The sequence below is a fragment of the Cladophialophora psammophila genome, assembly GCF_000585535.1.
Source record: "Cladophialophora psammophila CBS 110553 chromosome Unknown aczJe-supercont1.3, whole genome shotgun sequence".
NCBI classification, from domain to species: domain Eukaryota; kingdom Fungi; phylum Ascomycota; class Eurotiomycetes; order Chaetothyriales; family Herpotrichiellaceae; genus Cladophialophora; species Cladophialophora psammophila.
The window spans coordinates 773,157-795,984 of NW_006912924.1; the positions used below are offsets into that span (position 1 = coordinate 773,157).

The 22,828-nt window shown below is 52.2% G+C and overlaps 8 protein-coding genes across 8 annotated transcripts; 4 read left to right on the forward strand and 4 right to left on the reverse strand.

The window, feature by feature from the left end:
* Positions 1–533: 533 nt before the first annotated feature.
* A1O5_02467 (ubiquitin thiolesterase) lies at positions 534–2,943 on the forward strand (the record flags this gene model as incomplete). The annotated part of the gene is made up of 4 exons (XM_007743083.1): positions 534–566; positions 706–846; positions 903–916; positions 969–2,943. 4 exons carry the CDS (start codon positions 534–536, stop codon positions 2,941–2,943), a joined length of 2,163 nt encoding a protein of 720 aa, XP_007741273.1.
* Positions 2,944–5,520: 2,577 nt separating this feature from the next.
* Positions 5,521–6,084, forward strand: A1O5_02468 (uncharacterized protein; the record flags this gene model as incomplete). The annotated part of the gene is made up of 1 exon (XM_007743084.1): positions 5,521–6,084. One exon carries the CDS (start codon positions 5,521–5,523, stop codon positions 6,082–6,084), a length of 564 nt encoding a protein of 187 aa, XP_007741274.1.
* Positions 6,085–6,955: 871 nt separating this feature from the next.
* Positions 6,956–8,948, forward strand: A1O5_02469 (uncharacterized protein; the record flags this gene model as incomplete). Its single annotated transcript, XM_007743085.1, has 3 exons — positions 6,956–7,256; positions 7,328–7,501; positions 7,567–8,948. 3 exons carry the CDS (start codon positions 6,956–6,958, stop codon positions 8,946–8,948), a joined length of 1,857 nt encoding a protein of 618 aa, XP_007741275.1.
* Positions 8,949–9,114: 166 nt separating this feature from the next.
* On the reverse strand, positions 9,115–10,752 carry A1O5_02470 (dynactin 2; the record flags this gene model as incomplete). Its single annotated transcript, XM_007743086.1, has 2 exons — positions 9,115–10,647; positions 10,714–10,752. The coding sequence occupies 2 exons, from the start codon at positions 10,750–10,752 to the stop codon at positions 9,115–9,117; spliced, it is 1,572 nt and encodes a 523-aa protein (XP_007741276.1).
* A 479-nt stretch (positions 10,753–11,231) lies between these two features.
* On the reverse strand, positions 11,232–12,748 carry A1O5_02471 (sorting nexin-4; the record flags this gene model as incomplete). The annotated part of the gene is made up of 2 exons (XM_007743087.1): positions 11,232–12,416; positions 12,470–12,748. The coding sequence occupies 2 exons, from the start codon at positions 12,746–12,748 to the stop codon at positions 11,232–11,234; spliced, it is 1,464 nt and encodes a 487-aa protein (XP_007741277.1).
* A 2,354-nt stretch (positions 12,749–15,102) lies between these two features.
* On the reverse strand, positions 15,103–17,081 carry A1O5_02472 (uncharacterized protein; the record flags this gene model as incomplete). The annotated part of the gene is made up of 2 exons (XM_007743088.1): positions 15,103–16,860; positions 16,911–17,081. 2 exons carry the CDS (start codon positions 17,079–17,081, stop codon positions 15,103–15,105), a joined length of 1,929 nt encoding a protein of 642 aa, XP_007741278.1.
* Positions 17,082–18,512: 1,431 nt separating this feature from the next.
* Positions 18,513–20,229, forward strand: A1O5_02473 (uncharacterized protein; the record flags this gene model as incomplete). The annotated part of the gene is made up of 3 exons (XM_007743089.1): positions 18,513–18,821; positions 18,884–19,969; positions 20,137–20,229. 3 exons carry the CDS (start codon positions 18,513–18,515, stop codon positions 20,227–20,229), a joined length of 1,488 nt encoding a protein of 495 aa, XP_007741279.1.
* A 1,417-nt stretch (positions 20,230–21,646) lies between these two features.
* A1O5_02474 (uncharacterized protein) lies at positions 21,647–22,805 on the reverse strand (the record flags this gene model as incomplete). Its single annotated transcript, XM_007743090.1, has 3 exons — positions 21,647–22,097; positions 22,149–22,660; positions 22,797–22,805. 3 exons carry the CDS (start codon positions 22,803–22,805, stop codon positions 21,647–21,649), a joined length of 972 nt encoding a protein of 323 aa, XP_007741280.1.
* Positions 22,806–22,828: the final 23 nt, after the last annotated feature.

Genomic DNA, 22,828 nt, shown 5'->3' on the forward strand with positions numbered 1-22,828 from the left:
AGCCAGGATCCTCGCGCTCGCTATGGCCAGTCCCCTGGCGGCCCCCCAGAAGCCAGAAGCCAGAAGCCAGACTTGCCTCGCTTTTTGCTGCTGCGCTTGCCATGCCCAAGCCATGTCCACCCCGCCACAAACCACGAGTCAAGACCCTGTCTGCACCTAGCACTGGCGGCACCTAGTGGTGAACCAGCAGACGGGATAGGACTCCACCTATTGTTACTCCTAAGCAAGTACAGGAGTTGATCGTTGCTAGCTCGCAGTCTACCGAGCAGGAGTACTACTGCTACTGCCACCACTGCTACCATACTTCCACTACTACTACCATCTCAGTGCCTGCCGATTTCAAAGCTGATGTTGAGAATTACCGCTTTGCTGGCTCGTAAACCCTCCTGTTCTCCTCCTTCCTACCAACCTCACCTCCTCCCACCTGCGTTGCTCCTGCTCTGCTCCGCTCCAGATGCGCTCCTCTCCAGCCTGATTGCACTCCAGCCTGTCTGCCTATGTCTTCGGGTGTCTGCAGATGAGGCGCGTCAACCATGACTTCCTTCTTTGGAAAGCTCAAGAGCCAGGTGAGTCGGGAAGCAAGACGGACCGAGTTTGAGTCCTCTTCGACGTCCCCGGGAAACGCTTGCGCAAGACCTCTGGTTGTCTTTGTTTGCCCGACTTCTGTGGAATAGTAACTAATGATCTGATCTTCCACCCCTCCAGAATGCGTCTGCTCCAGCAGTAGGCGCATCCACCGCCAAAAAGGACGCACATGCGCCTCTACCTACCCCTCTTGAGCGCATGCTCGCGAATGCTGGTCCGATTCGCAATGATGGCAGTGATAAATTCTTTGGCATGGAAAACGTATGTCTCAGTCTTGCCTCAAACCCCTTTCCGCCATTAACAAGCATCTTCTGCAGTTTGGAAACAGCTGGTCAGTGCTGAAACCCTATCAACCTCGAGGGTCCTTCGTCTGATCTTCGCAGTTATTGCAACTCGATCCTGCAGTGTCTCTATTACTCCGTGCCTTTCCGAGAACATGTCCTTTCGTATCCGCGCCGGTCCAACCCCGAAGCCGTCGCCTACGCTCAACTGCACGCCCCTCCTCGGGTCCCGCCGAATCAACAAAACGGGACGGCGAAGAAGCCGCCTGGGCCTGCATCCGCGCGAAATGCTGGAACGCCTCCTCAGCAACAGAAGCCAGAAGACAAAGATTCGCCGGAGTACAAAAAGAAACAGGCGATTACCACGGGACCCATTCTGAACATGACTTATGATAATTCGCAGGATTATGACATGCCAGAAAGCCTTTTCACATCGCTAAAGGACATATTTGAAGCCATTGTCTTGACTCAATCAAGGATGGGGGTCGTGAGTGGGCACAGGTTCCTAGAAGTTCTCCGCAAGGAGAATGAGATGTTTAGGTCCGCCATGCACCAGGATGCACATGAATTTCTAAACCTTCTTCTCAACACTGTCGTGGAGAATATCGAAGACCATGACAGAAAATTGATTGCCCAGAAAAAGGGGGAAGAGCCTCCGCCGGCAATAGAAGAACCAGTCGATGTGTCAAGAACAGAATCAGGGACTGTATCATTCCCATCGATATTACCGGTCCCGGCAGCGAACTCTCCGACAAAGTGGCTTCATGGCCTCTTCGAAGGCACCCTCACTTCCGAAACCAGATGTTTAACCTGCGAAAACGTTTCCCAGCGTGACGAACCTTTTCTAGATTTGTCGGTTGATTTGGAACAGCATTCATCTGTCACTGCATGTCTGCGAAGATTTTCTGAGGAGGAGATGCTGTGTGAGCGAAACAAATTTCACTGCGATAATTGCGGTGGCCTTCAAGAAGCAGAGAAGCGAATGAAGATCAAGAGACTCCCACGGATTTTGGCTCTACACCTGAAGCGTTTCAAGTATACCGAAGATTTCGGGCGTTTGCAGAAGTTGTTCCACAAAGTCGTGTACCCTTATCATTTAAGGCTCTTCAACACCACGGACGATGCAGAGGATCCCGATCGAGTCTACGAGCTTTATGCAGTGGTTGTTCACATTGGTGGTGGACCGTACCATGGCCATTATGTCGCCGTCATCAAGACCCAGGATCGGGGCTGGCTGCTTTTCGACGACGAGATGGTTGAACCTGTGGACAAGAACTTTGTCCGCAACTTTTTTGGAGATAAACCGGGTCTTGCATGCGCCTACGTGCTGTTCTATCAGGAGACGACACTTGAAGCGGTCCAAAAGGAGCAGAGGATGGAAGGAAAGAGACGAGCTTCGCAAGATCTGACCACTCCTTTGAGTGCCGAGGCTAAACGCTCAGCAGAGTTGCACCGTGTTGAGACCTTCAGTCCACTGAGCTCTCCGGTGTCGCCTGCAGAATCTGCACAATTTGCAGTGCTCGATCATGCTGTAACGGCACCAGCTCAATTCAAAGCCAATGGCCATGTCGAAACACCTCAATCGCCTCCACTCACTACCGTTAGACCTACAAGCCCCGTAGTGCAAAGCAAGAAAGAAAGAGCTAAAGAAGAGAAGGCACGGAAAGCCGCAGAAAAACAGGCGGAGAAGGAGAGACAAGAAGCCGAACGACAACGCCGTAAAGAGCTGGCCAATAAAATCACGGAAGCCCACAAGAGACAAGAAGCAGAGCTCAAGGCGGCATTGGAAGCGAGTAGGGCTACAAAGGCCGAGGAGGATAAGCGGAACGCCCTCGAAAGAGCACACACCATGCAAGCAAACGGAAGCAGTCCTTCGGGGCTGGATCGGTTCAAACGATCGAAGAGTTTACGATTTGGGTCCCTAACTAAGAGGGACAAGCCACCATCAAATCCCTCCGAGGAGCATATTGTTCCCCCAGTGTCAACGGACGGTACGGAGCCTGCAGGAAAAGAGAAGGAGAAGAAAAATCGTTTCAGCATTCGAAAGAAGTCGTTCGGCGTGTTATCATCATCATGAAGACGCAGGTATTAGCGCATCTACGAACGCACTATCTTCGACCTGAGTTCACATTGCACATATATATTTTTACGGGTCATTAGAAACCGACGAAGCGAAATGAATGTTTGGGACTCTTGTCATGGTTGGTTACATGGAGTTTATGCTCCAGGCAGCACAAAAATCTTCGAAATATATGTCCGTTGTCAGTCGGACGACCTTTGCGCGTGTTTCGCACTCTCCGATTTATGACTGGGTTACGAAAACTTCAGTGTGATGACCGCATTTATATGGCGCCTTCATTGCCTGCAGGGCGTTCTTGGTACCATGTTTCGCCGCACACCTTTGGGAAGCTAGAGAATGTCAATCAGACAATCGTTTGCAACGCATTTCCATGTGAGAGGAGTGCAGTTCGGCCTTCGATCGATACCGAGCGTCTAGCTCTCTTGCGGCGCAGATACAGTCGTCGCTGGTGCACCGAGCGCATCGTGCGCTGGCCTTGGCGTTCAGGAACCCAGGCATATTATGTGTTGTGGAAGAGATCGGGAGGAAGTGGTTGACCAGGGCCAATTCGAGGTCGATTGACTGGATGGAGGATGTATGTGTGCACGGTTTCCCGCGCATGTTTGAGGGTGCTGCAGTCCGCTGCGTGAAGGAGAAGGTGAAGGGACGCCCTCGAGGTGGGGATGGAATCTTGCTGACCTGCATGGTGTTCTCTTGCCTTTGCCAGTGCTGGTGGCAAAACGAAAGGGCGGTGGTGTAATGAACATGAAAGGTATTTGCGCGCCTGCAGACGAGAAATATCGAACAAAAATCGCATATAGGCGGAAGAAAAATAGGGATGATCATGAATACACATCTTGCGACAACCAATTCTTCCCTGAATCATTTGAGAGCTGGTGCCTGAAAAGAGGATCTCTAATCACTTTCTTTTGCTGCGAAGATTTCGTTGGAACAGGGTGTATGGATAACCGGGTATGGCCAACCGGCCTGGTCAGCCTTCAGTCATTGCTGTTTTGCTCTCCCGTGGTTCGTGTGTCGATGGACGTTCGATCATAAAAATGTGCTCCTCAATCTCGTAGCTGGAGCTGGTATCATCCAAGCATTATTTCATAAACGATGATTAACGAATTCACCAAGATGAGCGGCACTATTTCTCCCCCCAATCACCAAAGTCCGTCAGCAAATGGCTTGTCCACCAACAGCATGAACGTTCAGCTGGCGCGCTGCTCATACGGCGCGCGTCTATCAAGCCATATTTAGAGGGGGTACTGACCTCGACATAGCGTCCGGACACTCGAAATCAAGTTGATGCCTTTGCTGCGAAAGCTTTCGGGGTCTTGAGCGGGAGCCCCGAACGCAGCGCCGGTTGAGGGATCATTTAGAGAGGTTTTGCCCCAGCCAACTGCTCGCGAGAAAAGAACATGTGTTAGCTCTTCTTTTTCTTTTTCTCCCCCCTTGATATTCACGGGGATTGTGTAGAGCGACGACGAAATAGAGTGGTAGAGGTCATGGAAGTACAGGAAGGGTTGGGTGGGGGTCCTTGATGGAGGACATACTTCGAGCGAGAAAGCGGTCTTCGGAGAGAATTGCGATGGCGTTGAGGAGAAGGCAACTTGCTGATGTGAGAGATGGTCTGTTAGTTTCACAGAATCAAATCACTGGAGCAGGGTATGGGAATGGAAAGGGCCCTGGTGTCGGTCTGCATATTTCATGGGGTCATCGTTGGATTTGAAGCGGAGCGCTCACCATAGATGAACGGGCCAAAGCCGAAAAGGCTGAGCATTTTATCGCTATTTGTGGCGGTGTGAGAGTTCTAGCCTGTGAGAGAAATACAAGAGTCGGACTGAGATTCCGCAAAGTTACAGGTCAAACATGGGATCTGTGTGCACAAAAGCACAGATGGTCGATGTTTTTGGAGGTTGAAGCCACCCATCAAGACCAGATCGGCCCGGAACAATATGCCGCCGAGCATCAGTTAAGGCCAGCTATCATTCTTTGGAGGCGCACATGGGCAAACATGGGCTCTGAGAAAAGCGGCCGACAGCTTCAAGGACGGGACAGAGGCGACTGGCCAGTCTTTAGGCGCCCTTCTACCTACGTTTCAACTTGACTTGGGATGCCCTTATTGGGACATATCCGCCATTCGCCCAGCCTTGTGAGGAAACCGCTTTCGGGGAATCCCTTTCCCTTGTCATCGCCGTGTGCAATGCTTTCCGTCATCCTCGGTGGCCGTATTGAACTCAGGTACATGGTTTTGCTCGCAGAGAAGCCATGTGTAATCGAGTTCTTGCACGATGAATCCACATATTGCGGCTCGATATCTGTTTTTGGATGCCGAGGATATCTCGATGTAGGCATTCCTCTCCGCACCACTCGAGCCATTCGATATCAGATAGCGCCCTAGGGCGGGGTTCGAACTGCCACGTCTAGCAACTGACTCAGACAAAAGGAACACGGGCAGCAATGAGTAGTCTATATAAGGCCTGTGAGTGTTCGTGCCACATCTCGCTCCCTTCCAATCTCCCAGGGAATCAAGCTTGCCAGAGCGCCGTTGAATAGACCTCCGCACACAGATCCGTAACTTCAGAACCCAGCATGGCTGAAATGGTCCAATCTGTCACCAGCTTACCTCTTGTCAAACGGTACATCGCGACCCACGATGCCAACGGCAAGAGTGTCTATGTCGACACGCCTCCCCAGCAATACTTCCCGGTGCCCGACGTCGGTGGTCTTGCCCGTTCTTTTTCCGTATCCTCGGTTCCGGCAAAGTTGGAGAACGACGAAGATGTGAAAGCATACCTGGGTAAGGAGGGACCAACCAGCTGGACGTCATCGAGCATCGTCACACCAGGAGGCGTGAACCTCCTCATTGTGGATCTGGCGCCTGGAGGAACGAGCGTCATGCATCGGACCGTGTCGATTGACTTTTCGGTCTGTGTCATCGGGGAAATTGAGCACGAGCTGGACGGCGGAGAGAAGGTTTTGTTGCGGCCGGGAGATCATATCGTCCAACGAGGGACCATGCATCGATGGCACAATGCCTCGAAGACGGAGCCAGCAAGATTTATAGCGACCACAGTTTCCTGTCTCCCATTCGATATTGCTGGCAAACAGCTAGAGGAGATTCATCTTCCTAGGGACCCGCAAGAGAAGTTGTGAGTTTCAGCAGGATGAGCCATGGCAGGGGTGGCAAATCAAATAAATGAAGATCTACAATCACTCTCCATCGATGTTTCTGCCTCACCTGTCTCCACTAACTGGCACGTATTCGCTGTCCTCCAGGCCCTCACAACCCAATCAGAAAATTGCTACCATATCAATTACAGACGCAGAAGTTTGTGCAACATATCCCAAATCGGAAGAAGTTCAACTGCGAATGAGACCATTAACAACTGCGAACTTCGAGCGTCAAGGGATATCGTTGTGCCATCACCAAATGGCCAAAAGTTTAGTGGGTTTGGTGGGAGGGGCCTTTCCAGACGTGGTTCGCTGTTACAGGCAGATGGTCTCGCCATGTCAAAACCCGAAAAGTAAGAGTCGTATACTACTTACCCAGTAGGTCATAGAACCGTTGATACAGCTGTTGTAAGATTGCTCGAGAACGCTCGCCACCGGGGTGAGGACAGGAGCCGCAACACCTAAGGAGGTTCGAGTGGGAAAGGTAATATGAGCTGCCCCGAGCCGACTAAACTTTTTGCCATTTGAGATGGAAGAGTGATGGTGGAAGGGGCTGCTGTTCGATTCTCATACTGATCAGAAAACTTTTACGAACCTTTTTTATTTATTTTTATTTTTATTTTTTTTAAAAAAAAAAAAACAAAACAAAGGAAAGCTTCTATTAGGTGGAGGAGAGTCGAAATATACTAACACGAGGCTAGTAGTCTGAGCGGCAAGGCTGAAACTAACGCGATATCCCTGAACCTTGTCGACGCTATTAACCATCTCCTTAAACCTTGTCTGACCATTTATCTCCTCGTCATCCAAGTCTCCATTGATGCTATAAACAAGCATCAACTATCAAATAAATAATATGGGTCGCCTTGAGCTCTGGCAGTCATGCTACCTGCTGTTCCCCTTTCTCGTTCTTTGCCACCTATACGTCTCCCCATATACCAAGGTCGAGGAATCTTTCAACATCCAAGCCGCCCACGACATCCTGAAATATGGGATCCCAACCCACAACGCGAATTTCAGACTTAGGGCCCTCTATGACCATATGACCTTCCCTGGTGCCGTGCCCAGGACATTCATCGGGGCCATTGTCCTGGCAGCCATTGCGAAGCCGATTGTGTGGTGTGGAAATCTCGATGGAGCACAGCAACAAATGCTCGGTGAGAGATGACATTATCTATTTCCTGCATCGAACCGCCTGTTCAATTGCTTACTCTGAGCCGTTATCTAGTCCGCGCTGTCCTGGGTCTCTTCAATGCCGCTGCTCTCATGTACTACGTGTCGGGCGTGAAACGAGCATATGGCAGAACTGCCGCCGCATGGTACACTTTCCACCAAGCAAGCCAGTTTCATGTCTGGTATTACTCGTCGCGGACTCTGCCCAACATGTTCGCTTTCGGGATGAGTACGTGCCACCCCGGCCAGATATTCGCGAACCGGCCAGAAGCTGCTAAATACAAGACTGTCCAGGCACGTTTGCATTCGCCCTTCTTTTGCCAGCCACCCCCTCAACCACGGACTCACTCATCAAGCGCAACAAGCTGGCTCTGTACATCCTCACTCTAGCAGCTGTCATTTTCCGCTCTGAAGTCGGCCTTCTTTTGGGCTGCCAATGCCTGTACATGCTTCTGTGCAGGGGACTCAACGCCTCCATCGCTCTCTCCCTGATCCGTAGGGTCCTTGTCCCTGCCATCCTCACTGCCACCATCACCGGCCTTTTATTGACAGTCTCTGTCGACACCTTCTTCTGGCAATCGGCGAACCTCCTCTGGCCCGAACTCGCTGCGTTCTTGTCCAACGTCTTTCCACGGGCGGATGGCCTTGGTGCCTCTGCTTGGGGGACGAGCCCCTGGTATTGGTACTTTACCAATGCGCTGCCCCGGCTCCTGATGAATCCCTTCGTGGTGGGCCTGCTACCAGCCAGCTTCATCTACCCCAGCTTGCGGGCTTCAAATCTACACCTCATCATCCCGTCGCTGGGTTATGTGTCTCTGTATTCGTTCCTCGCACACAAGGAGACGCGCTTCCTCTTTCCCGTCATCCCCCCCTTGACGACAGCGATAGCCCGAGTGTCAGACTATATCTATAAGCTGAGTCCTCGCTACCCGATCTGCTCCATCTTCGCAACCTTCATAATCCTGACCACAACATGCACTGCCGTCTTATCTCACTTCGTCTTCCTCCCGCTGTCCACACAGACCTACCCGGGTGCCCACGCTCTCTCGTCCCTGCATGCCGTCTCGCTCAACTACCCGCCTCAATCCGTCGTGCGCGTCCATCTGACAAACCTCGCCTTACAGACAGGCGTGACGCACTTCCTCTCGACGCCCTCGTTCACCAACTCATCCGGCCACGGGCGACCGGTCTTCTACCTCCCGGGCTCCGCGTCGGGCGACATACCGGCCCTGGTCTCTCCGCAGCGCACGAAATGGGTCTACGACAAATCGGACAACGAGACCGCGTTTCTGTCCCCTATGTTTTGGGCACGCTTTGACTACGTCGTCGTCGAGGATCCCGGTCGCGTCATCGGCCGCTGGGACGTTGTCGACAAGGTCCCCTCGTTGGGCCGCCTGCAGATCATGCCACCGGACCTCGGCAGAGGGATGCTCGTGCTGGGCTACACCAAGGAGGAGAGCAGAGAAGACGACGGACTTGCCAGGCTCGTCGGGGAAGTGTACGGGAGGAAGATGAAGTGGATGTACGGCGTCGTGCATGACCTGCTGCGGGAAGGGTACGGGTTAGACAAGGTGCTGGGGAAGCGAGCAAGTTGGACGAATGGCTGGTGGGTGCACTGGGGGTTGGAGACGAGGTTATATATCCTGAAGAGAGCGCAGGGTGGAGTTATCCCCTGAAGGAACTGGGAACGATGACTCTTCGAATTTCCCTCGAACCAACTGGCTTTTCAGACCTGCTTGCTGCCTGCTCCGTTGACTTCGACTACCAGGTAGGTTTGATCTGGGCTGCCCTTCAGTCTCTGCACCCTCTCACAGAATTAGATCCCTTTCTAGCCTTCCTGGCTCAGCTGTCACCCTCCAACCTGTCAACCCGAGCCTCCACCTCTCTCAGTCTCCCGCCTAAGACCTCGACGTTCTCCTTCATCACCCCTTCCAACTCCCCCATGCCCTTCTCCACCGTCTCAACCGCCTCCCTCCACCTCGCAATCTCTTCCTTCATCTCCCCCTGCCGACTCTCCAACTCGTCCACCAATCCCTTGGCCTGGGCCGCGCCGTTGTGGATCACGCTTAACGTCCTCAGTCGCTCCAGCACAACAGGCAACAGGGGTTGCAGGTTCTGGATCGTGGGGAGGACATTGTACAGCGCCGTGATCTTGGACGACTGCTCGTCCAAGAACAGTTGGCTCTGTATCTGCAAAGATTCTTGGCCGGGGCCGACGACGCCGTCGGGGAGGTCTCCTCCTTGTTTGTTCTCGTTGGTGTGCGCATTGTTAGCGGCCGCCGCGGCAGAACTGCTTGCAGTTGAGAGGCCTCGGAGGCGCGGGCGGGTATTTGAGTGGACGGTTGCGGAGACGAGTTGTTGCATTCGTTTGTCATGCAGGTCGGCTAGGGACGCGAGGGCATGTTTGCGAGAGGCGGCTAGTCGGTCGGATTCGGCGATGAGGGTCTTTAGTTTGGTAGAAATGGTCTCTAGCAGGGCCGTATTGAATTGAGATGTCGACGAGGATGAGGTCTCTCCAGAGGCAGTTGATTGTGGTGCAAGCGTGGCGGATAAGGTGGTGACCTGGGTAGACAAGCTTGCCAGCGTAGGGAGGATGGCTCCAGTTTGAGAAACCGCACCTGTAGAGGAGACGCCCAGGGCGGATTCCAGGGCAGTGAGGCGATCGGAGAAGGCTGCCACAGCTGAGAGGGTGGATGGTGTCGCCGCTGTACCCGACGATATCTCGTTGAGTTCTTTCGGCTGATGTCGCTGGCCTCGGAGTGAACTGGACGTTAATCTTGACACGAATTCGTCCTCCATGGAGGTGCCGGCCTTCAGTTTGGCTTTCGTACTCAAGCCGTCCAACACTCGACTGAGTTCCCGCACACCGTCCACATTCACGTCCTCGTCCTCACCACCGCCACCAGCTCCTCCTTGATATTGCTGCTCCTCCACACTATCCTTGAACTCCCCGTCATCGTCCTTCTCTTGTTCTTTTTCTCTCTCCCTCCTCTCCAGTTCTAGCCTGACCTCCTCTGCTTCTCTCTTCAATCTCGCCAATTTCGTGGCCAGCGTTTCCTCTTCACTGTCGCTCAGATCGTCAACCTCCTCTATCCCGTTCCCATGAAGCCTTCTTCTTCTTCGACGCGAACTGCGTGTCCGGTATGCGCGTCTAGTGCCACCAATCGAGTCTGAGAAGTCAACATCCCTGGCGTCAACTACGGAGGGTTCAAACCTCCGCCGTGCACCGTCACGATCAAGAGGTTGGCGATCAAGGCCAGGGCGGGCTTCGTCACTGTCGGAATGAGAGGGCGAGATTGTGCGTACTGTTCCTGTCTGAAGGGTGGACACATCGTCTGCCAGTTCTGGCGTCTCATATACCTCTGGGGCAGCGTCCTGCACGCATTGACGGTTAGCGGGATTTTATACGCAAAGCGATGGGGGAAGTCGAGGTGAACCGACCAGATCTGGCAAACCGGCATACTTCTTGCTGACAGACATCGTACTTGTTCTTGGAGTTGCACTTTGGATTCCTACAGGGAATGGATACATTCCCAGGGACGCAACTTTTGGGTGCATCTCTCTCGACGCGAGGTTTATCCGATATTTATCCGTCCGATGCCGACCAATGCAAGTCTTTTGGAGTACGAAGATATACCCAGTACATGAGAGCACATAGCAATGCTAACTTGGCATCATCCGAACAATAGATTTACGGGAGAAGAAGCTACTGTGGCCTGGAAAAGCCTTGGGGTTAATTTCGTTTCCTGTTATGGGATGTAACATCAGATTGTGAAGGGAAAGGGCATGTTTTAATGCAGTAAGCCTCCAGACTTGACAGGGGAATAGAGCTTGGAGAATGGCTCTTTCATCAGTATTCGTAATCGAAGCAATACCACCTGTTAGCGAGCACTTTGACCGGCTCAGCATATCAAATGTCCATTCCAGGCTTTTCCCGCATACGCTTCAAATTCATGTCATTATGCAGCAGCCCTTCCCTTGTCCTTGTGTATATGCTTGTCAGCATCCATATCAACTAGAAACCTTTCCCATGTCGAAATGACATTTTGATAAAACTCCATGTGCTGGGTCGCCAACGCTCCCAAGCTGTCCCGAAACTCTACTCCTTTGATCCTTTCGAAATCCGCGACCTCGCGGACCACCTGCTCGTCAAACATTTCGCTCGTGGATTTTGCGCTGTCAACTTCTCGGTTGAGCTCTGCAATTTTGAGTTCTAATTTACGGGCGCGTTCGCGGCGGGCGGTTTCGTGGTCAACCCCTCGCATGTCTTCGACTTTGTTGCGGATAAAGGTAGCCGGGTTCAGGTTGCTGCCATGCGAGTACGGGTTGTTCGAGGCTAACAGGTCGCGTTCTGAAGTTGCCTTTTGTAAGTATTCAGTGAGTCCTTCGAAATCGAGTTGTTTCTGTTCGCGCGTTTTCAGGAGCGACTTGACGGAATTGATGTATGCTTCCATATCTCTGAGACTTCCCAGGTAGTTCTGGTCGGTGTGGTCTTTTAGTTGTTTCCACCCCCTCGACGTTTCTTCCACGCAGCCGGCGAAGGTTTGCAGTGGAGCCTCAATTGCGGGTTCTAGAGGGGTGAGTTTGCGCATATTGTTGGCAAGGTCGGCGTAGTCGGCTTCAAGATCCCCTTCTCTCCGGGAGACGCGAGCAATGATTTTTTCGACGTGTGACAAGTCTTCGTCCAGTTTGTTGGCCCGTTCCGTCACTTCAATAAACCGTTTGTCGGGTTTGTGGACTTTGGAGAAGGCGTTTAACATGGTGTCTGCGACGTTATCGAAGAACCCTGATGGAGTGGATGGATTACTTGCGCTGCCTTCGCCCAGCGTATTGCTTCGTGACGGTCTCAGTCGCATTTGTGCGTTCCAGTCTCCTGTTTCGAGGAACAAAAGTAATATAGGAGCTCTCCGTAATACGGGGTGTAGGGTGCACCTTTTGAGGAAGCGATGTAGCGACCATGCCCGTCGTTGGGTGAATTCCGTGCTAAAGCGATCTCCTCGAACGTAGGCCATGTTGTTCTTCTCGGGTAAGGGAGGGATCGCGCAGGCTTGATAATCTCGGTGCAAGGACTGACGGAGGAAGACAAAGTCGGTGAACCGTCGCCGAACAGCGAAATCAGCTCTCTGAAAGGACTTGAAGTCTGTCTATAAAAGAATGTCAGCTGGAAAGTCTTGTTGAAAGCAAGCGACGGACCTACATGAGTGGTGACCAGATAAGAAACGTATGCATCTTTTGTGCCATCATTCTCTTTGAGTGGGGTATCGACAGTAACTTCCAAGATACCGTCGCGACCTATGCCGCCAAGGTCGACGTTGTCGGCGTGTTCACCAGCTTGTGGTTCGCTGGACATGCTGTCGCTTCTCGGCCCCTTCGCAGATCTGTCTGGCAAGGTACCATGGAAGGGACTCGATGACTCCCCCTCGGGTGTATCTTCTCGTTGCCATGAAACGCTGTCAAATTCACCATGATGATCCATGTTGAGCTCAGTTCAATCCCCGCAGCGCAGGCACCTGTTATTTCCGTTCCGCGGGTCCGATTAGAGAACTCGACGGTAATTTGAACCTCGCGCGCGATCAAGGTTGAACTAGGCGACGACGAAGGGAAGAGGTGAGCTGCGGGACTTAGAAGACAGTTCGTGAGTGCCACGAGTTTAGTGAGGGAGAGGTCAGTGGCTGTTGTTCCCATCTCCAATCCCCGACTGACTGGGCGGATGAGCATGACGCGGGCTTGGCATGAACAGACACGTGCAACACACCCGCCTTGCCAGGCTTGCCAACCTTGCCAGGTCGAGGGCTTTCACGACACCTCGCTCATCTTCACACTCAACTTTCATCCTGGCCTTACTCCACCTCGTGTGGCCGACAATCCACGACACGAGAATAGATGGGGCAAACCCCTTCCGGTCAATGGACAGGATGGCACGTTGGCACGAAGAGTTGCAATGGTTAGATCATTTTGACGCATGGATACCCTCCATTGCCTTGAGAAACCCGGACCATCCCCCCTGTTTGCCTCCGTCAGATATACCTGCTTCATAAGAGACGCAAGTCTACGAACAGATTTCGATCGGGCGATGAATTATATCTTCTCTGTCCCAGAGTATCATTCACCCACAGGACAAAAGGAATCGGAGCAAAACCACATTACTATCTTCGACCGAGGGAGACAGGCCTTGGGTGGTTTTCCAGGGCAGCGCACCTCCGTTCAAATCTGTGGCCACAAGCTGGTAACTCTCTACTATTATATTCCAGCATCATAATTGGCACCTATGGGACAGGCTCCGAAAATGGTATCTCATGCCTACACCTGCCAGTTTCGAAAAATCGCCGGTCTCGCCGTTGAGCTTGTCCGGCATTGGAAGGCGGCGCCAGAGCAGTATAGTCTGCTGTTCAGTTTCGAACTTGGCATTACTCCTCTCACGTTCTTTGTGGCATCGCGTTGTCGTATCCTGAAAATTCGCCGAGTGGCCCCTGACATAGTGATGCAGTCCCCCGTTAATCACGGGGTCTAGCCGGTATAGTACTGTGGTCTTTGCGCTAGAACATATCATCGAGATCGAAGAACGAGGTCTGAGAAGGACCACTGATGGTATGTGCGTCCCGGAAATTCAACGGACACGAAAAGTTTGGGCAGACCTTGAGCAGGAGAGCGAGTGGAATTTTTATGCGCTTTATGCGGCCGCCATTCAGCCGCGATGGATCGACCTGGACAACTCCCAATTTCTCTGACAGCATAGTGGACTAGCATGTACTCGTTCCATGTTTTCGCACCGTCTTCAACTCGGTTCTCTGTATATATACGTAATGTCCCTGATGTTGATTGGTAGACACTCAGGCGGCGGCGGCCATGGCCTTTTTACTTGTGGTACATGGTTCTTGCCTCGTCTAGACTAAAAGTGCAGTGTAGGAAATGGCTCCGGGGATGGCAACCGTTGTCGCTTGATGACATGAGCTCGGTACAGTATTCTGTACTCATCTTTGCATTCAATGGTACAAACCCCCTTTCACGCCCTCTTGAACCGCCAGCTTTCCTCCTCAAGCACATGTCCCTCGAACGTTGACCGATTCCTTCCCCTCGACGCTCATGGCAGTCGCATGTCATCTCAGATTCCCGTAGTGAATGCAGCAACTTGTCCGGAGGACTGAAAACAACCATACGAGGGTTGAGAGTGGTCGAAACTCTGGGAGCGCAAGGCGACTCGGCGGCATCTTTGACAACTCGACTGCCTCAAACAACGTTGTTGTTGCAGGTGACAATTCAAAACAGCCCTCGTCACTTGCTGGCCTGTTCAACATTGGCCCATACTTTCGACACAAGGAGTCCACAATTTGCTCCTCCATCTCGTGAAATCTGGCCTTTGCTTGGTCAAGGCAGTAATCCATGCCGACCTCACTGGTCGGAGCAAGCGCGAGAAACCACAGTAAAAATTGTACCTGACCAACAAAGATCACAGCTGAGAAAAGGAGGCACAGAGCAAGTTCCGTATCCACCGTCGAAAACTTCCTAGTAATTGCCAGTTTGAACAGCAATTCATGTAGAAGTTCCATGACTTCCTTCGCTGTTGCCTCCGCCATCGAAAGAGCGACTGTCTTGATGACGGGATTGATCGTATCTGGAATAACGTTCAAATGATCAGATATATATCCCGCCGGGGGGGGGGGGGGGGGGGGGGGGGGGGGGTTTGGAGGGAGAAGGATCCGACGTAACACGCAAGAAGCTTTTACTTACATGCCATGGCAAAAAGGCCACCACCCGTTCCCGCGGTAGAAGAGAAGACTCTCGTCTTTGGAAGGATTACGACTTCATTCTATAGTAGTTCGCCTCGTAGTCTCAGAAGTCAAACTCGCCTCTGAAGTGGTCCAAGGTCATGCCGACCCCAACCCTTTCAGTCAGATCCCGTCTTCCCATGCCAGTAAATGCTCTTCTCAGAGTGTCGTATAGATTTGTGCTCTCGTTTTGATGTATCATCCTTTCCAACTCGGCATCTGAAATGCCCCCGTTACCGTCGCCAACTATTTCCCTGGCTTTGTCTAGGCCCTGCTCGCTCACAGCTCGGTGGAGATTTAAAGCCCCCAGTAAATGCCCAGCTGCCTCGGGATAGCAGCCAATGTTGATGCAAGAAACGCCCAGATTATATCGCGCCCGAACGAAATTGGGATTGACCTCCAGCGCTTTGCAGTATGCAGTTATCGCGTCCTCAGACCGTCCAGAATTGGCCAGTGTCGCGCCTAGCCGATTCCACAACAAATGCACTTCGCGTTCTCGGTTGGCGATCCCGCTCTCTGTTGACGCAAGAGCAGCCTTGAAGCAATCCACGGCCTTTTCAAATTCCTCATTGCCGTAAAACAGAACGCCTAGTCCAACTTGCACGTCGGGGTCCATTTGTTCTCCCGAAGGTGACAATTGAGCAGCCTTGATAAAAAGGTCTACAACGTGTTCGTGTAGAATCGCTCGGTCGGTGAAGCCATGTTCGGCAGGATTCGATAAATTCTCGGATGGGTGAATGTGAGGGTATTTGACGCTTAACCAACGTTCTAGTGTTCTGTAGGCCGTACTGTCATATCCTTCGTTGGTGTAGGAAACAGCCAAGGCCATGAGAGCGTCCAGATTGTTGGGGTCAAGCTCTAGTGCTTTCTCCAGAGCACGGATTGCCGGCGACTCCTTCTCGTTTTGGGCCTGAGCAGCTCCCAGCAAGACCCATGCTTCGACATGGTTGGGGTCTTGTTGCACCGCAGCCTCAAATGCCAAGGCTGCAAGTGAAAGGTTGCCGTGGGCGTCAAGAATCTCTTTTCCTTGTTCGAATGCTGACCTCGACACGTGATTGTTTTCTAGGTAGGGATTCTGTGATTCAAACATATAATCTCCGAGCATCGGCTCTCGTTCGAAGGGATGATGCGTATTCAGTCCCATTGTGGAATCAAAATTCTCCCAAGCAGCAAGATCCTCGGCAGTAAAAGGCTCGTCTTTGGCAAAGTCTTCGGCCATTTCTCTGGATGCATGTTCAGCTTGGACTCCATGCCATACTCTCTCGAAATCCTCAAATCCGTCTGCGGGAGATACCACTGACCTGTCAATTTCCTCCAGTTCTCTGTGGATTGCCTCGTTGGCCTGTTCTGAGAGGTTATCGTGCTGTGACTCCAGCTCTTTAAATTGGGCCTCCCAGTTGGCATCGTCAAGTTCAACCATCCGACCTTTCCCCTTGTCTGTGCTCTGTTCAGGCTGTTGCATGTGTAATGATCCGAAATTCATCCCGAGATTCATTCCCCCCATGTATCCCATGCCCATTGGGCTCTGATAGCTGTTCATCATGGATGGGCTTTGTATGATCGGGCTTGCGGTTCGTGGTACCTGGACTTGTTGGAAGCGGGCAAATTCCTGTGGCGAAAATCTAGGTTGACTCGGTCCAGCAAGCCTGGGGTTCGCAAAAGCAGCCTCCATCCTCGCTTGGTCACCTGGGTCAAACTCTGCGGCCCAGCCGGGGGAGGGTGATCGCCTCGTTATTCCTTGAAGATTGGGGAGGTCGTGTCGCAGTTGTTCCATGGCGAAGGGCTGGGGCATTCCAGATTGTTGCATGAAGTCGTTCATCATCTACACCAGCGTCAGTAGAGTTTTCTCCCAAGTGATCTTGGATTCAGTACCTGATCAGAGCCATTCGGGGTCATTCGAGAGCGCATGCTCTCTTCGAGCCCACCCTGGCCCCGGCCGACAAGGCGGTCGCGCTGGAGGGTATTGTCACTCTGAACATGGTTTTTGAATTGAGTAAGCGGGTTGCCCGCAGTTGAACACTCGGCACCGCCCAGAAAAGACATGGTCAGCGATGGATGAGAGTTACAGAGGTCAAGAGAGGTCTAGCAAGGAAGAAACTGATGGGTGTGTTGCTTCTTGGTGCTGAGCAAGTCACGTTTTTGAACGATGGTGATGAATATGTTTAATAATACCGTACAGAGGCACTGGGTGGTGCTGTACCTGTTTGGCTGCGGGGGGCAACCGAGGCACAGTTGAGCACAGCAGAGCACAGCAGGGCACAGCAGGGCACAGCAGGGCACAGCAAGGCACAGGCAACAAAGCCAATCTGGAACTGGCGAGCTGGTGCCGCTACGGAAAATATCATGTTCCGGGGCAATACACACCGAGACGCCACGCCGAGACGCCACGCCGAGACGCCACGCCGAGACGCCACGCCGAGACGCCACCGAATTTAGCCGACAGCCGGAGGAGCTCAAGCCCAAAGTTGCTCAACGTGACTCTCACCAAGCTCTCACTTTCACCGTGCAGTTGAGATGCCACCCATACCATGTCGAAACACATTGCTACCGGGTTTGCCCACGACGTGTCTGTCAGAAACCGGTTGACCATGATATCTACAAATGCAGGGCTCGCTGCATGGCTTAGACCTCTCTACAAGCCGTCCGAACTGCTTCAACGGGACAAGAAACTCAAACAACACCATTTCAATCATGCAGGAACTGAGCAATCCCTTTTTTCGACATTCGATCGAATCATCACTCTTGCATCACTCTTGAACCAGCTGCTAACCACGACCTACGCATAGCTGTTGCACGAAAGGCGCTCTGCAACGGCAGCATTGAATCGGACGCCCAAATCGACCAGGGGAGCTTACGCTCTCAGAGACTGTTCACAAGGAGACGAAGTCACACTACGGCTGCTCATGTGAAATATGTGGGTTTGCTCGACAAAAAAACTCTACGCCAGAGGTGGAGAGCTGATCATATGGCAATGTACCCTTGGGCCGCATGGGTAGCCTTAAGTCTGACCGCTGCACTCTGCTACCTTGCCTCCGTGTCTGGCATGTCGTTCGTCTTCCTCAGATACGACTCCCTGTGAGACGATGGCCTCACCCAAAAGGTAGAGGGCACTTTCTCTTTTATGAATCAAGGCAAGCTAGCAAACGCCTTATGTAATCGGTTTCTGATCTCCTATTCGTACTCCTGCTGAGAACGCGTTGAAGAGGAGCCAATGGGATGATCTCACTCATTCCCCAAACAGACGTTGCATCAGGCCTCCGAAGTTGCGAGCCTACTCGATCAACTCAAAAGAAGGCGGTGTCGGGGGATGAATCGTCATATTCAAAGATCAGCTGAAATGGTCAGATTAATGCCCCCCCCCACACACACAAAAGTCATGGAGGTGTGTGTTGTTGCGTGTCGCTTATAACTTAACTGGTTCCTTCTCCTTAACTCACAGCGCAATCGAGGCAATCTCCATCCACCGTCTACAATATGGCCATGATATATTCTGTTATAGTACCCATTACAATTCCCCTGGTTCTGTTAGGAGTCGTTGTTGCATCCCTCCTCAAATCAATCCTTCAGTATTGGGGTTTGAGACACATTCCTGGGCCCTTTGCTGCAAAATTCACCAACTTCTGGCTGGCGAGGAAGTTCTGGAACAGAGAAAACTTTGAAGCCATCGCCCTGGACTTGGATAGGCAGTATGGCCCAGTTGTGAGATACGGCCCGAACAGAGTCTTGTTCAGCGACCTCTCGGCTATAGGCGTCGTGTTCAACACCAAGCACCCGTTCTCCAAGGTAGGTCTCGGACCTCATCATTCAATAAGTTCCAACTGCGCTGAAAACATTGTTTTATATAGGCTGAATCGTACGAGGTGGCCTTCCAAGCAGTCAATGGGAAGTTAATAAGTTCCTTTGCGACAGAACGAAACGAAGCCCGCGTCTCCGCGATTAAGAAGCAGATTATTGGAGCATTCACCACCACGGCCATCCTCGATTATGAATGCCACGTCGATCGTAACATCAAGAATCTGGTGGGCCGGCTCCTCAACGCGGAACCGGAGCTGAACATTGCCAGATGGATTATCTACTTCGCTTTCGATACCATCTGTAACATCGCCTTCAGCGACGACCAAGGCTTTGTGGAAAAGCAGGCCGATTTGGGAAGTACTCTAGAAGGCTCTCGCCAACGCTTTGGCCATTGGCACAACTGGCAGTCCCTGCCCAAACTTGAGAAGCTCATCTACAAGAACCGCTTCGTCTCCAGAGGTACGGGCGCAACGTCTCTCCTTGGTAGACTTGCCATAGAGCGCCTTCAAACACGGCTCGAAAAAGGCGGGGTGGGAACCCATTCCGACCTTCTCGACCGGTACCTACAGGCAAGCGAACGCGATCCCGTCACATTTGATAGGTCGACCATTATCGGCCTGCTCATCTCCACGATCCACGCAGGCGCCGAGACCACCGCGGCAACCCTTAACCTAACTCTGTACTACCTTCTTACCAACCCCCGCGCCATGGCCAGACTGAGGACCGAAATCGAAGATGCAAAGCTCGCGTCTCCGCCTTCATGGCAATCGGTCTCGAAACTCCGCTACCTGGAAGCCTGCATAAAGGAAGCTGGTCGCATACGTCCCCTCATCCTCGACCCAATTGAGCGGGAAGTGCCCGCCGACGGGCCCGGGATTGAGATCTCTGGCGTCTACGTACCCCCTGGCAGCGTGGTCGCCATCAACACGCACGCACTGAATCGCGACCCCCTAATCTGGGGCGACAAAGTGGACGAATTCAGACCCGAGCGATGGATCGAAGCGGACGAGGCACGACTCTCCAAGATGGAGCGCGCGAATCTAAATTTCTCCACTGGGAGGAGATCGTGCATCGGGCAGCACATCGCGTGGATTGAGATGAAGAAATTCCTTCCCGAGCTGTTGAATCAATTTGATGTGAGTTTCTCCATCAATCTACATATCCCCCTTCCCTCGATTTATTTCTTCCATTTCTGTCCTGAAATTCCTTTCCTCGTTACATATCCTCCCTTTGTCTTTTTGCCATGGTGATTTATTGCGTCGAACTCCCCGAGTGGTTGACTAAATGAACCTTTCTTATGCAGATTGAACTCACGAGTCCGCACCAACAACTCCAACCCTCTAGTTCCATGGTTTTCTTCGTCGACGATCTGACGGTCAGGCTGACTCCGCGGTGATCATTGGCACTACCATACTTCCATACCGAGACCTAGATCGGAAGAGGTACGTATCGAACAATGTGCAAGACTGAAAAGAAGGAAGATGAAAGAGAAAGACTAACCAAAGGAGAAGGAAGGGAAAGGTAGCTCAAGGGGTGCAAAACAGATGCTGTAAAGTCCGCGATCATGCAGCACCAATAGAACGAGAGCATATATCGCAGTAGAGAAGGGGATGAAAGACAAAAGAGAAAGAGAAATGCTGCAACCAAAAGCGCCTGCCCTGCCTCTGCTCTACTCTCCTGCGCTTCGTCACCGATGGGCCAAGCGCCGAGCGTGCAAACACTGCAGATTGCACAGAAGGAAAGGGAGACAGGGCTTCAAAGGGCGCAAGGCGTCACCAGTGTCGCTTGACCCGAACGGAGCTGGATTTCTATCCCTTGATCCGTTCATCTGTCCATCCGTCCATCTCGTCGTTGAACAGATTCGACTGACTCCTGTCTGACTACTGGTGATGTGGCGTCTGTGTTCTTTTTTTTCCGCCCTCTAATCCGGCCAGGAGATTCTCGACACTCGACACAATGCAGATTTTCAAGGATGATGAAGCAATATACGCAACGGTAAATGCATCGCTGGCGATGAGTATACACAGATCCACATACGTCTATAGACACAGTCTGCGCATAGCTTCGTATCTCTCACATCTTTACTCCGTACTCGGTATGTTTCGTCAAGAATAGAGATTATCTTTTCTATATTACAATCAATCGTACATACAGAGGAGTTTCAAGAACTACCTAGTATGTAGACACACTGTCAGGATGGGCGACGAGATGATGTCGCGTACCGACTGGCCGACCAGACGACCTTGCCGATTTTCACACTCGGTCTCTCTCCGTTTTTGCTCGTAGCTGTCTCCTAGCTCTGGCCTTTCCCTTTCAGCTTCTGCCCGAAACCCAATATCCGTCTACCTGCCCATTGAAAATTAGAAATATAGCAGGTCGTACTAAAACATGTACATCCAGGCCCCGTGGCTACTGCCTAGCATACTTGTGTCAGACTGTTACAAAGACAAGCTGAAGAGAGGAACAGCGCTCTCAGACCTGCTGTCAACCTCAAACCCACCCTCGCGCCCAGTTGTTGTTTGCAGAGGCCGGGTAGTTGGCCATCTTTCTTAGCAGTCATATGGCGTTCTGACGTACGTAGATTCACAGAATCGAACCCAGAGACTGGAGTCGGCCACCGCCCCTCTCCCCGAGACCAGTAGGATCCTCGATCTCCGGTTCGACCGCGCTCGAATTTCGAACTTCTGGAGCACGCGGTAGCCATCGGACTTGTTGCATTTGCTTGCCACAATTTGCTGCGCTGTGGTAAGGGCTTTGAGCAGGAGCTGACATATGAATACATAAAGCGCCAAAGACTTCCCGCGAAACCAAGTCTAGTTGTTTTCAACAGGTGGATCGTTTCTGGGCGCCCTGTTCGCCGAAGAGTACGAGAAATCAACTCTCAACTTCCGTCCGTAGATCTCCTTCTCTTGCAGCAGCTTCATCGCTTCCATGGCGCTCTTGACATCAATGAAGTCGGCATGCGCAAACCCTCTCGGTTGGCCGGTGCGTCGATCAATGGCGACACGGACATCGATGACATTTCTAATGCCACGGAACAAATTCGTAAGATCACGATCTGTCATCTCGAATGACATATTGCCAATGAAAAGAGTCTTAGAAGGAGGGTTGAGGGGCTTGCGCTCGGCGTTCTGGTTGTCAAGCACGCCGCTCGGGCGCGCAGCGTACTGAACTGTGATGCGACGGCCTTCGAATAGCGACATGTTGAGACGCTCCATAGCTGCATCTGCGGCCTCTTGCGTCGAGAAGTCGACATATCCGAAGCTAAAGCAAAGTTAGCAAGGTTTGATCGCTCGCAGATCAGGAGAAACCAACCCTTTACTCAAACCACGGCTGTCACGAACGATCTTGCACTTGGTCACCGTGCCGAAACGGGCGAATTCTTTGACGAGGTCGGTTTCGGTGACATCAAAGAATAGGTTTCCGATGTAAAGTGTCGGCTTGCGGTCAAACATGCCAGCATGGCTCAGGGTTGCAGACTGTGAAGGCGTAGATTTGACATCAGCAGCTAGGTTTTCACCTGTTTCAGCGGCTGGCAGTGTCTCTTGTGTTGCTTCGGTGGCATTGGCGGTTTCCGCGACCGCTGGGGCCGAATCAGTCGGCTCACGGCCAATCTCAGCTGCGATTTTTTCGTTGAGCACAGCAGCCGGAAGGGATTCATCTGTGGCTTCTGTAATATTCGCAGGTTCCGCAGCTTGAGGAGCGAGTTTTGCACCGGCGGCGTCGGTTTGGGCTACGTTCTCGACTTCTTCTGATTTCGTAGGCTCAACTTCGGTTATGGAAGGCTTGCTCTCCTTTTCTTGGGCATCATTTGTGGCCCATCTCCGCTGGGGATGGAGTGCGGGACTTCTAGCGATTAACCGCGAAGCAGGAGAGTTGAAAGATGTGTACGCTCGTGAAGAGGAGATAGAGGAAGAAGGTCGCGAGGTGAGAAAGCGCACTGCGCAACGGCGTAGGGCATACCTGTGGCATCATCAGCATCAGTAGGCCGTCGT